The 12,997-nt window shown below is 44.8% G+C and overlaps 1 protein-coding gene across 2 annotated transcripts in view; it reads right to left on the bottom strand.

Moving 5' to 3' along the window:
• Positions 1-12,997, bottom strand: part of LOC138284179 (aminopeptidase Ey-like) — a 219,394-nt gene that overhangs the window by 50,441 nt on the left and 155,956 nt on the right. For both annotated transcript variants that reach the window (XM_069222676.1, XM_069222677.1), the window contains exon 15: positions 2,513-2,604. In XM_069222676.1, the coding sequence (XP_069078777.1) occupies positions 2,513-2,604 (92 nt within the window). The remainder of the gene's footprint in view (positions 1-2,512; positions 2,605-12,997) is intronic.

Raw genomic sequence — 12,997 nt, 5'->3', positions numbered from 1 at the left:
ATGTTTTACAAGGTATGTGGCTGACTGCAGCACCAGCACACTCTCAGGAAGGCCGCTTGACTCTGCCCATTTACTTGCAAGTGCTGCCGGACATGTATGACCAGAGCACGCTGCTATGTGTGCAGCATGACAGACAGCATTGCTGTCAGAGGCCTGCTCAAGGCTTGCATACGCTGCAACACTATCATCGGAGGGACAGGTTGTGGCGCTTCAATCAGTCAAAGTTTTAAACAGCGCGACAAATGACCTGTGAGGTTCTTGAAGGAGCTGTATGCTGCTGCGTGGAGGAATGATCATTCGAACATCTAGGTCTTTAGTTCTCTTCTGAATATCTGGAGTGATGGTGCAGTCATGATGTACAGGGGGAGGTTGCTCCAAGCCTTGGCTGCCTAGTGTGAGATGGATTACCCTCCACTGTTAACTCGACTGATCTGTAGGGTGTCAGTGAGAGAGAGGGAACCTGATCGGAGGAGTCTGTTTGGTTGGTGGAAGATCAGGTGTTTGTTGATGTATGCTGGTCCTTCACTGTGCAGGGCCTTGTAGGTTTGGGTCAGCATCTTGAACTGGCATCTCTCCTGAATTAGGAGCCACTGAAGTTTCCTGAGATGGGGTGTGATGTGGTTCCTTCTGGGGAGGTTGGGTACGAGTCCTGTCGCTGAGTTCTGTATTATCTGGAGTCTCATCAGGAGGTGTGCTGTGGTTCCTACACAGAGCGGGTTGCTGTAGTCCAGTCAGCTGTTGATAAGGGCCTGGGTGATGGTCCTTCTGGTGTCTGCTGGGAGCCACCTGAAGATCTTACGTTAAAGCTCAGTTGGTAGAGAAGTTACTACATTGGAAACGAGGACTCATGACTGAGTCAGAGGACCCGGTGTGTATTGTTTCAGAGTATGCCCATGCCTCGGGGCCCAGCCATGTGGCCTAAGTGCTCCTCTTGGCACCCAGTCACAATGTTGGGGACCCTGGGGGCAGCCTGAAAGCCCCTGCAGTCCCAGCTGGCTCCCTGCCTCCTGTGGGAGCCAGCATTGCTGTCAGAGAGAGATAGCTGCTAAGGCAGCTCCCTCTCTGCGAGAGCAATGTTTCTTCGGTTTCCCCGCCTGCATCTCCACGGGCAGGGAAACAGAGGAAACCTCCGGTCATATGAAGTGAGAGCTGATTCTTTAATTTTTTTCTGTGGCCTGCCTTATTGGTACTAGGATCAGAGTTTGATAGGGGTGCTTTCAAAAAGAGTGCACTGATGTGGTTTGAAGGAAAGCTTGTTATGATAGTTGATCATACCTTTCTTTGATAGAGGAGGGTGGTCTCTCTTAACAGTGCTGGTGAAGCCCCAGTTTTACAACATCACTAATGATTTTGACTAACTCATTTGAGGAGTTACTTACCTTTTTGATGGTGAATGCATAAAGTGCTTTTTAACTTGTGTGATAGACTTATTGCAACTTCTCATGTAAATGTTACAGATCTGTAGTTGAGCCCTTTGATTTAATCTATCAGCACTCCATGGTTTGCCCTATTCACTGCTCTGTAACTAACTTCATATTTTACAACTTAAATGGTGACTTATCTGAACGTTATGTTGTTTGAAGAAGATGGTCACAGAATTTCTCAGCTGTTGACAGGCTGGTGTTTAGGTGTTTCAGCAGTCGTTCGTGGTCAAAATATATTGTTTTAATCAGTTGTAAAATTCGGAATTTGAAAATGTCGGTTTTGGTTCATTTTCTTCTTCAAACCCTTATTTAACATCTATGGCTTGTCCCAAATATGTAGATAAATGTATGAGATCCATTTCCACATATCCTCACTCTAGATGCACTTTAGAGCTTCCCTTTTCTTGTTAGGTGCATTGGTTTGAGCATTTTAAAAGTTAATAGTCAATTTGGTTTTATTTGCATAACAACCATAAAGAAACAGACTACAAATATTTCAGTCGTTTTTCTTAACTTTCTAGTCAGTTAAAAGCTTTCAATTCACTTTGAGCCAGGACTTGTTAGGTCAGTAAGTATGCTCCATACCTGTTACAGTTAATCAATCAATCAACCAATCGATGCAGACAAAAAGCTCTTAATTAAATAATGTTCTGTGTTACCCCATTTAAAGTAAGAATAATTAATTGGCTAGTGAAATTTAATTCATGAAGCTTACGATCCTTTTGAGTTAAATATCCTGCCTGCTTGCATACAATCCAGGTTTAAGTCTGGATATGGAGTACATCTATTAACTCACTAGGGTGTAGAGATCACCCTGGCCTTGTGCAAGTTCTTGTCTGCATATAATTCAAATGATCATGGTGCATTCGTTTCCCGGGGTTTAGACAAGCTTGTAATCCTTTGAGCTAAAACTGTAAAATGTTTCACTGCTTCTTTGATGTTTTGAGAACAAAAGGGTTGTCTAGATCCAGGTCTTTCTTCAAGGCCCCACTCAATACAGTGGTTTTAACTATTTACACAGTGAACCATGGAAGGAATACTGCATATTCGGAACATTCAGACATATAATTTATTCTCAGAGAACTCACTGTTCCATAAGGCCATCTGGGAGGACTGTCCAGTCAAGAGTCAGGTTTTTAAAATATTCAAATAACGGTTGAACTTGGTTTTGAAGATATCGCTGTTAATATAAAAAAAAAATCGGTGTTATTACGAAAACCAGTCAGTGTGCATTGCACATACTTTTAGTTACTTTGAATTACATCATTTCGTCATACTTGCAGTGACAGTTTAGAAAACACAAGGTAAATAGCGTTTTGCTAAAATGTACTAAGAAATTAAAAACTACGAGAAGTAGGAAAAGTTTTTGCTGACCTGTGAAAAGGGCACATAAGCCTATTTATCCATGGAAATACCAATTTCATCATGTATTTCCCTTGTGAAAACAATAATTATAATGGAAAAGAAAAGTAAGAATCAAATGAAATAATGCATCATGCAGATGAACACTTTTGTGGTGAAACATTTGGAAATGTTAATAATAGTGTTGGACTTTTTTGCTTATGCAGGGGCATCCCCAATCTTTTTGCCTCCTGCCTCCTATTTTTTCTGACAAGTTGATGTTGGCTTTCGAACTCTGAGCACTTTACCACTGCTAACCAGTGCTAAAGTGCATATGCTCTCTGTGTAAATTGTATTGTTGATTGGTTAATCCATGATTGGCATATTTGATTTAACAGTAAGTCCCTAGTAAGAGTCAGGTCTTTAAAATATTCAAATAACGGTTGAACTTGGTTTTGAAGATATCGCTGTTAATATAAAAAACAAATCGGTGTTATTACGAAAACCAGTCCCCAATCTTTTTGCCTCCTGCCTCCTATTTTTTCTGACAAGTTGATGTTGGCTTTCGAACTCTGAGCACTTTACCACTGCTAACCAGTGCTAAAGTGCATATGCTCTCTGTGTAAATTGTATTGTTGATTGGTTTATCCATGATTGGCATATTTGATTTACTAGTAAGTCCCTAGTAATGTGCACTAGAGGTGCCAGGGCCCGTAAATCAAATGCTACTAGTAAGCCTACAGCACTGGTTGTGCCACCCACATAAGTAGCTCTATAATCATGTCTCAGACCTGCCACTGAAGTGCCAGTATGTGCAGTTTTTAACTGTAAATTCGACTTGGCAAGTGTACCCACTTGCCAAGTCTTAACCTTCCCTTTTCTTACATGTCAGACACCCCTAAGGTAGGCCCTAGGTAGCCCCAAGGGCAGGGTGCAGTGGATGGTTAAGGTAGGACATATAGGGGGTCATTACAACCTCGGCGGTCTTTTTACAAGACCGCCGAGGGACGGCCGTGCTGAAGACCGCCAGTGGTGGCGATTTTCTGCTCAGCGTATTATGACTGTTGGCAGCTCTACGTCGTTTTTCCGACGAGAGCCGCCAACAGCCATAGTGACGGGCGGCGGGGAAGTGGAGGTTGCTCCACCTCCACGCCAACAGAACACCGCCCAGCGAATCACGTTGTGTGATTCGCCGTGGCGGTGTTCTGTTGGCGGTGTGGTGTCGGCGGAGCTGCCCCCATGGCTCCCGTCCCCTCCCAGAGGATCGACGGAACAGGTAAGTCGATCATCCGTTAGGGGAGGGGGGTGGGGGGGTGTTGTGTGTTGTGTGGGTGCATGGGGGTGTGCATGGGTGTATGTAGAGGGGGTGTGTGAGTGCGTGTATGCTTGCGGGGGTGTTGTGTGTTTTGGGAATGAGTGCGTGTATGTCCGTGGGTATGTCTGTATGGATGTGGGTGTGCGTGTCTAACTGTGTGTGTGGATGTAGGCATGTATGTCAGTGTGTGTGCGTGTATGTGTGTTGGTGGTGCCTGCGTGCGTGTCGGGTGTGTATGTGTAAGGTAATGTCGGGGGTCGGGGTGGGGAGGGTGGTCCTGCCACCTTTGGGGGGTGGCAGGGGTGGTGGGGGGTGTAGGGAAGGGAGTCGTAATGGGGGTGGGGGTGGGGGAGACCCCTATCAGTGGCAGGGAAGGAATTCCCTGGCACTGATAGTGCTTACCGCCATGGATTTCATGGCGGTTCCTACCGCTGGAAATCCACGGCGGTAAGCTGGGTCAAAATACCAGCAGCGGTATTGTCACGGCTGCCGGGCTGGAGACCCAGGTCTCCAGCCCAGCAGTCGTCTCCGCCCTAGCGGGCGGAACGGAGAAGTGGCGGATGACCATGGCGGTAACCGCCATGATCATAATCCTCAAAAAAAGACCGCCAGCCTGTTGGCGGTCTTACCGCCGCTTTAACACCATCCGCCAGGGTTGTAATGATCCCCATAGTAATGTGTTTTATATGTCCCGACAGTGAAATATTGCTAAATTCATTTTTCACTTTTGCAAGGCCTTCCCCCCTCATAGGTTAACATGGGGGCTACCTTTAAATCTGATTAAAGTGCAGATTCCCTTTGGGAGTGGATGGACATTTGGAGTTTGGGGTGTCTGAGCTCACAATTTAAAAATACATCTTTTAGTAAAGTTTATTTTAAGATTGTGTGTTTGAAAATGCCACTTTTAGAAAGTGAGCATTTTCTTGCTTATACCATTTATGTGACTCTGCCTGTTTGTGGATTCCCTGTCTGGGTCAGTTTGGCAGTTGGGCTAGTTGCACCTCACACTAGACAGTGACACAAAAGGAGCTGGGGTGTAGTCTGCATTTCCTGATGAACCTTCTGTGCTACGCGGGAGGGGAGGAGGGGTCACTTACACCTGAAAGGGCTGTGCCTGCCCTCACACAATGCAGTCCCCAACCCCCTGGTGAGTGCCTGGGGCCTGGCCTGGGCAAGGCTGGATTTCACATTCAAAAGAGACTTTACTTTGAAGTAGGCCTACTTCAAAGGAGAAATTGGGTATACAAAGGGCACTCAAAACAACAGACTTTAGAAAAACACTTCAGGAAACAAGAGGAACCTCTGCCTGGAGAAGAGCTGAAGAGCTGAGGAAGAAAAGCTGCCCTGCCTGTGACTGTGCTTTGTGGAGCTATCCTGCAGTTGCTGTTTCTGCCAGAGTAAGAGGGCAAAGACTGGACTTTGTGTGCCTTCCATCTTGTGAAGAAATCTCCAAGGGCTTGATTTAGAGCTTGCCTCCGGTTGTTTGAAGTCTTAGGGACAGCAAAGACTTCTCTCTGCCAGAACCTGGAGTCTCTGGAGAGACTCCTACTCTGCCCTTTGGTACCCATCCAGTTCCTGGGACCCTGAAAGGAGAAGCTGGCAGCCTAAAGAAAAGGAAATGTACGCACAGAGGGCCGTGCGAGGAAAAGATCGACACAACTCCGATCTGCGGCTGAAGAAATGACACGCTGCCGGCTCCGCAGCTGAAAATCGACGCTTGCTGGAAACGGGACCGAGGAATCTGCGCACGGAGCAGGAGAAACGATGCACAGCATCGCTGACGGAGGCTGGGAGATCGCAACCCGCGCTGCGTGGTTTTCGGATCATCGTGCAGCTGAATTTCCGACTCAAGTACCGCTGGGCGTGTAAAAACATCGCAAGGTCTGCCCGGACCTGAGAGTGCTGACCGGATCGACGCATTGCTCTCCTGCGGAGGGAAGAAACGACGCTCCCGACCCCACAAAAGGAGAAACAATGCAAGATCCCGCTCATGAGTGGAATCGACGCATAGCAAGCCCTTTTTGACACACACTCGCCCGTGCTGGGTTATTTTTGATGCACCCAAGGTACTTTTTCACACTTAAAGACACTTTTTGATTTTTAATTGATACCTTGACTTGTGTATTGTGGATTTTTTTCGTTTTGGTCTTCTTTTGTTTAGATAAATATTTCCTATTATTCTAAACCTGTGTTGTGTCATTTTGTAGTGTTTTCATTAAGTTACTGTGTGTGTTGGTACAAATACTTTACACCTAGCACTCTGAAATTAAGCCTACTGCTCTGCCAAGATACAAAGGGGTTAACCAGGGGTTAGCTGAGGGTGATTCTCTTTTACCCTGACCAGAGTGAGGGTCCTTGCTTGAACAGGGGTAACCTGACTGTCAACCAAAGACCCCAAATAGTAATTGTGGAAATTAAGCAATTGAAACGTGAATTGAGAGGTCTGGTGCACAGTCAGATTTGTATTGTTGTTAAAAGTATAATATTCATGTGCACGTAATAGTGAACATGTTAGAAAATATATATGAATTTTCAGCGTTATTACAAAAAACATTGTGCATTACAAATAATTTTAGTTCCTTTGAGTTACATCATTTTTTGTAAGACTGATTTCACAATTCGTCATAAATGCAATGACAATTTAGAAGACACTAGGTAAATAGCGTTTTCTAAAAATGTACTGAGAAATTAAGGGCTACGAGAAGTGGGAAACATTTTTGCTGAAATACGAAATGGGCACAGAAACTTTTTTATCCATGGAGACTTTCATGGGTAAATACCAATTTCGTCTTGCATTTCCTTTGTGAAAACAATAATTATAATGAAAAAGAAAAGTAAGAATCAAATTAAATAATGCATGTGACAGATGAGCACTTTTGGGGTGAAACATTTGGCATTGTTAATTAATAATAATAATTGTGGAAATTAAATAAATGAGACGCTAAGTGAGAGCTCTGGTGCACAATGAGAGGTGCGTTGTTGAAAAGTATTATATTAGTGTTCACGTAATAGTGAGCATGCTAGAAAAAATATATGAATAGACATCTGAGGCACATATGTTAGAACTTCATGAATTGTTAACTAATAAAGTATTTTGATAAGTGCTTTTAATTTTTGGAGTGGTTTGAGAATATGATTGAGAAATATTTTTTTTCACTTAAAATATGACGATTCCAAACTTTCTATTTGAAGGTTTAGTGATTATATAGACTGTACCACTGTTTAAAAAGCATGAAAGATGGTTAGTGTATTTTAGGAAAATAGTTAAGATTGGTTTAGCAAAACGTCTACGCAAGAACATCTGGCAGGCGACAGGGGAATTTGGAGCATTTGTAGGATAGGTAGGATGGAGTAGCTCTGTTCCTTGAGGATAATAGAGAAGATTTTTGACAATTGATATCTCATCACAGAGTACGAAATATAGGGCCAGATGTAGCAAGTGTTTAGCGAGTCGCAAACGGCAAAAATCGCCGTTTGCGACTCGCTAAAGCCACTTTGCTATGTAGAAATGCATTTTGCGAGTCGGAACCGACTCGCAAAATGCATTTCCGACTCGCAAATAGGAAGGGGTGTTCCCTTCCTATTTGCGACTCGCAATGCTATGCATTTTCATTTGCGACCGCAAATGAAAGCGCAGTTACCATCCACTTGAAGTGGATGGTAACCCAGGCGCAAACAGGAAGGGGTCCCCCCTTCCCCTTTGTGTCTGGAAAAAAAAAAAAGAATTCAGAGCAGGTAGTGGTCCAAGGGACCACTACCTGCCCTGAAAAATACCGAAACTAAAGGTTTCGGGTTTTTTTTCAAAGTGCAGCTCGTTTTCCGTTAAGAGAAACTGGCTACACTTTGAAAAAAAAAGACTGCTTTATTTAAAAGCAGTCACGGACATGGTGGTCTGCTGTCTCCAGCAGGCCACCATCCCCGTGAGTGCCATGAATCGCTATGGGGTCGCAAATTGCGACCCACCTCATTAATATTAATGAGGTGGGTCTTTGCAACCCCATATCGACTCGCAGAAGGTGTCTGAGACACCTTTCTGCATTCCAAATTGCGAGATGCAAATTTGCGAGTCGCTGGGACTCGCAAATTGCAACTCGCAATTTGGAATCTTCCTACATCTGGCCCTTAGTTCCCGATTTACTAAGCACTTGTGTTTACCTTGCTTCATGCACAAGTATTTAAGTGAAATTTACAAAGCCACACAAATCGACTGCATAGCCTCGCGCCACTTTTCACCTGCAAAGTAATGCATGGCAGTGTCTTGTGCAGCCTTGCTTTACCCTGCATCGGAGAGGCATTACATGGTTGAAGTATGGGCGCTTCCCAAGTACCTTGACAGACACCCAGATTTACTAAAGTCAGAAAACCGGGGTTTGTGCCGAAGTTGTGTGCCTACCCAAGGCTTGCATATCAAAAAGATATATCTTTATTTCTTCTTGTTACTTTCTCTACACAACTTACATAGTTTTTGTGTGGCAATGTGCCCCTTCTAGCACAAAAACCATCCTGACTACAAAGCAGGCACCCGTGTAATATGACTCATCGATGATAGGCAGCCAAAAGTGCACCAGCGCTGGGAGAGAGCAGAAATGTGCCATATCTTTCTAAATATGTGTAATTTTGCTGTTTCCCTTTCAGACAGTGCAGCACAGCAGATTTACTTGCTTCATTGTGTGGAAGTTTCGTAAATCTGGCTCGATATATAAATCAGGACTTTTGGGGAAGAACTGAAGAAAGAAGATGTAGCAAAGCAGAAAAAGAGAGTTCTCAAGCAGTGCAAATTTGTACCAACAGCTTTGCTACTCTCCACTAACCAGTGTGTTTGGGCAGTGCAAGACTAAAGGCTACTTGGCGTTCTGTGCCTCAACTTCGTTTGCATGTGCATGTTAATTTATGAAGTAAAGCAGAGTCTTGCATTTAACTTATCTACATCTTCAATCAATGCAGTTCCAAGCAAATGGAAAAACATAAGTGCCCGGCTGGGCTACCTGCAGATGCCAAGTATGGAACGCTGCCTAAATGCGAATGATATAATCTGTTAAAATCCGAAACCCTGAGATTTGGCTGGAATAATTAACACCTATTCTGAGTTCACTCCTACAAAATGAGCCACAACATGACCATCTTGGTACTTACCACATAAAAAACATTCATAGGGAAAGTTCGGCAGGACTGTCCTGCCAAAATTTACTCTGACAAATCCTCATCCTAATCACCAAAATATAGCATTTTTCACCCTTTACATTTTTCACCCTTTACAAGTGATAAGAGGGTCAATTTTCAAATGATCTCTCGTTATGAATTCCCTACTCTTCATTTACTCCCTCCACAATTTCCATGAGTAAATCACACCCACTTAGTTTTGCATCTAGTAAACACAGGGAGAAGGAACTAGAAGAGGTTAAACTCTTTAAGAAAGGTCATGAATTTACCATCTAAACCGAAGCCATCCTTGATGATTTGTGATGCTTTTAACATGAGAATGGGAGATACCACTGATGGCATAAATGAGCAAATGAATGCACTTGGAGTTCCAGTTATGAAACTTGATGTCGACGTATTTCAATCCTTTCTCCACAAATTAATGGCTGGTTTCTGCATGTTAACTCCCATCAAAATAAATGCATCAAAAGCCCCAAATACAGTGCAGATCTACGTTTAGAATAAAGTATAACGCTAATCCAAATGTAAACTTTTAGAGTTTCCGGGAAACTGCACAGTATCCATAGTGTCCTTTGTCTGGAAATTTGGCAGACAGTTCAAGATCCCTCAACTATTGCTTCACGTTTACTAACCGAGATTTGTTTATTTAGAAAAATAGTATGTAAAACATTTTATAAAATACAAACACTTGAAGGTAAACTTTAGAACCCTAAAACACTTTTTAAGGCTAATAAATATTTATCTCTAAAATACAACCAAATTATTTTAAACATTCTCCTCGACAGTGAGAGGCTGTGAAAAAGTGAACTAGTAACTAATATAGAAGAGTGGTGCCAAACGGAAAGTAAAAATGGTAAAGTTGGTAATAGTAAAATAAAATGTGACTATTCCAGGAAACCAACAAATACATTTAAATTTACTTTGACTGTGATACTAGTTTGATATCCACCATAAACCACCATGATCACATGGGAATTGATTTGGGCAATAAAAAAAAAAAATGGTGTCCATGTTAGGGTAAGTTAGCTGGTTTCACAATTATTTTAAACAGATACCAGACTTTCCTCCCACTTGGCTTAGCAGTACCCCTGTACATGCATGGGTCTATACAGGGGCTAAAATCTTATAAACCTTCCAGTCTAATTGATCTCAACTGTACAATAAATTCCAAAATGATGTTAAAGCATCTTGAAGATTGAATCACAGAGGAGAATGTTCTAAGACATTCACAAATGGGTTTCTGTTAGAAATGGGGTTTCTGGTTGGCTAGGGTATGCACCTCAGCCAGGCAGAACCTACCCACTCTAGTCAGGGCTTGGGAGTTACACGTCCAAGATAATCCCTGCTCACCCCCTTGGTAGCTTGGCACAAGCAGTCAGGCTTAATCTGGAGGCAATGTGTAAAGCGTTCGCACAACACACAACACAAAGTGTACACCACAAAGTAAACACAACACTGAGCTATGTAAAAATAATCTGTATTGCACAAAACATAATTAGACCAACATTACACGTAAGTAATACCCTGCTACCTTAGCAGTTGTCAGAGGGTTACACAAGTTACTAATATTCTGCAAGAATATGCAGTTGTCACATTAGAACACGTAAGTACTCAGGATTCTGCAACATAAGCAGTAGTCAGGAATTATAGTAAAAGGTATATGGACTTGTCATGAACAACTTCTAAATACCCATGAAAGGAACATTAGAAAATATACCACAAGTCATATACATACATATCAGCTAGACATGCCTAGAAAAGGAACATTAGCACATATATGTATCACCAGTAAACAGGTAGGATATAGCAGACATCTGTACATCTATATTAGGCTCCTAGAGCCTAGAGTCTCTAGAGAGTACCTGTTGGCTGGTGGAGGAAGGCACTTCCAGAGCCTGGAGATGATCACAGGTGCCCCGGCGCTCCTGTGCGCCAAATGGGGGGGCCTCCCTCGTGGTGGGGGCCTGCCTCAGCCTCCACACACCCTTTCCGTGGGGTGGGGGCCAGGCGTGGCCCAGCAACAAGTTATGGCCCAAAACCGGGAAGGGACCTCCGACGAGGTCTCCTTTCCCGAGGCCGGTGCGACGAGAAAGCTGCCCAAATACATGAGCGTTCCGCTCCTAGGGCAGAGATCCGTGTCCTGCAAGTGGCCCTGTGAGCCTGGACCCCTCCGGGGGCCTGAAGGAGCACTTGCGTGCACCGGGATCGGTGCACAAGTGTTTGGGAGCTGTTCCCGGCCGCCGGGACGCTCCCAGGAAGAGAGGAGGCGGCCGGTGCCCTAGGGGTGCTCCTAGGAGTGGACCGTGCCCCGGGGGCTCTTCTAGGAGTGTGCCGGCTCCACTGAAGTTTCTTTGTGCCCCGGGGGCACGCAGTTGAGCGCGGACCTCGCGCTAACAACAGCCAAGGAACCCGGGCTGCGGCGGTGACTCGGAGGGCAAAAACAAAGCGGTTGTGAAAGCGCTTATGCCCCAGGTTCCCAATTCAGCGCTCAGGTCAAATCTGCAGCCTGGGCTGCGGCGGTGACTTTTCCTCAACAACGAAAGAGCCCCCTTTGGAAAGCGCTGGGGGCAAAGTGGCAGGAGGGTTGGCAGGGGCGAGGGCCACAACACCCTGCCCCTGGGAGAAATCCACAACAAGAAGAAGCACAGGGCTAGTGGGCCCAGCTACAGGCCAGCACAAGGGGTGCAGTTGGTGGCAGTTCCTCCTAGTGACCAGACAGGTCACAGGTCAGCACAACAGCAGCAGTCCAAGGTGGTTTCCTGGTGAGTCCATTCATCAGTGTTCTGTGTCCAGTTTCAAGTTCCAAGAATGTTCAAACTGTGGGGAAAATTCCCCTGTACTTATAGTCAGTTTTTACAGTGTTTCACAATGGTAGGGAGAGGAGGTTCCAGCCAGTTACAACTGGTTCTGGGAGTGCCCCCTCTCTCCTTTCAGCACAGGCTCCAAACATCAGTGGGGGGTTAACGACCCTATTGTGTGAGGCCAGGGCACAGTCTTTACAAATGCAGGTGTGCCCCGCCTCCCTTCTCTCAGCCCAGGAAGGCTTTACAATATGTAGATGCACCTCTGTGTCACCTCCACCCTCCCTGTGTTCAGGCTGTCTGAGAAGTATGCACAAAGCCCTAACTGTCAGTCTGCCCAGACGTTGATTGGAGACAAGCTGCAAAACACCAAAGTTATAAGCACAGATAAATGCGCACTTTCTAGAAGTGGCATTTCTGTGATAGTAATAAAAAATACACCTACACCAGTAAGTAGCATTTCTTACCATTGTCACAACCATACCAAACATGCCTACGCTACCCCTCATAACTCAGACAATACCCCTTACACATAAGGCAGGGCATTTCCAATGCAATCCTATGAGGAGGGCAGCACTCACAGTACTGAGACACCAAGTTAGGCTGTTTGTCAGTACCAGGACAGGCCACGCAACATGGCACATGTCCTGCCTTCTACATACATGGCACATGTCCTGCCTTCTACATACATGGCACCCTGCCCAGCGGGATAGCTAGGGCGTACCTTAGCAGTGACTTACATGTAGTAAAAGGGGAGTTCTGGGCCTGGCACGTAAATTTAGATGCCAGGTCCCTGTGGCAGGAAACTGCGCACACAGGCTCTGTGCTAGCAGGCCTTAGATAGGTTTGACAGGCTACTTCAGTGGGTGGCGCAAGCAGCGCTGCAGGCCCACTAGTAGCATTTAATTTACAGGCCCTGGGTATAGGGATACCACTTTACAAGGGACTTATAGGTA

The sequence above is a fragment of the Pleurodeles waltl genome, chromosome 3_1 (genome assembly GCF_031143425.1).
Source record: "Pleurodeles waltl isolate 20211129_DDA chromosome 3_1, aPleWal1.hap1.20221129, whole genome shotgun sequence".
Lineage (NCBI taxonomy): Eukaryota > Metazoa > Chordata > Amphibia > Caudata > Salamandridae > Pleurodeles > Pleurodeles waltl.
This window is presented reverse-complemented; position numbering and strand designations above follow the sequence as displayed.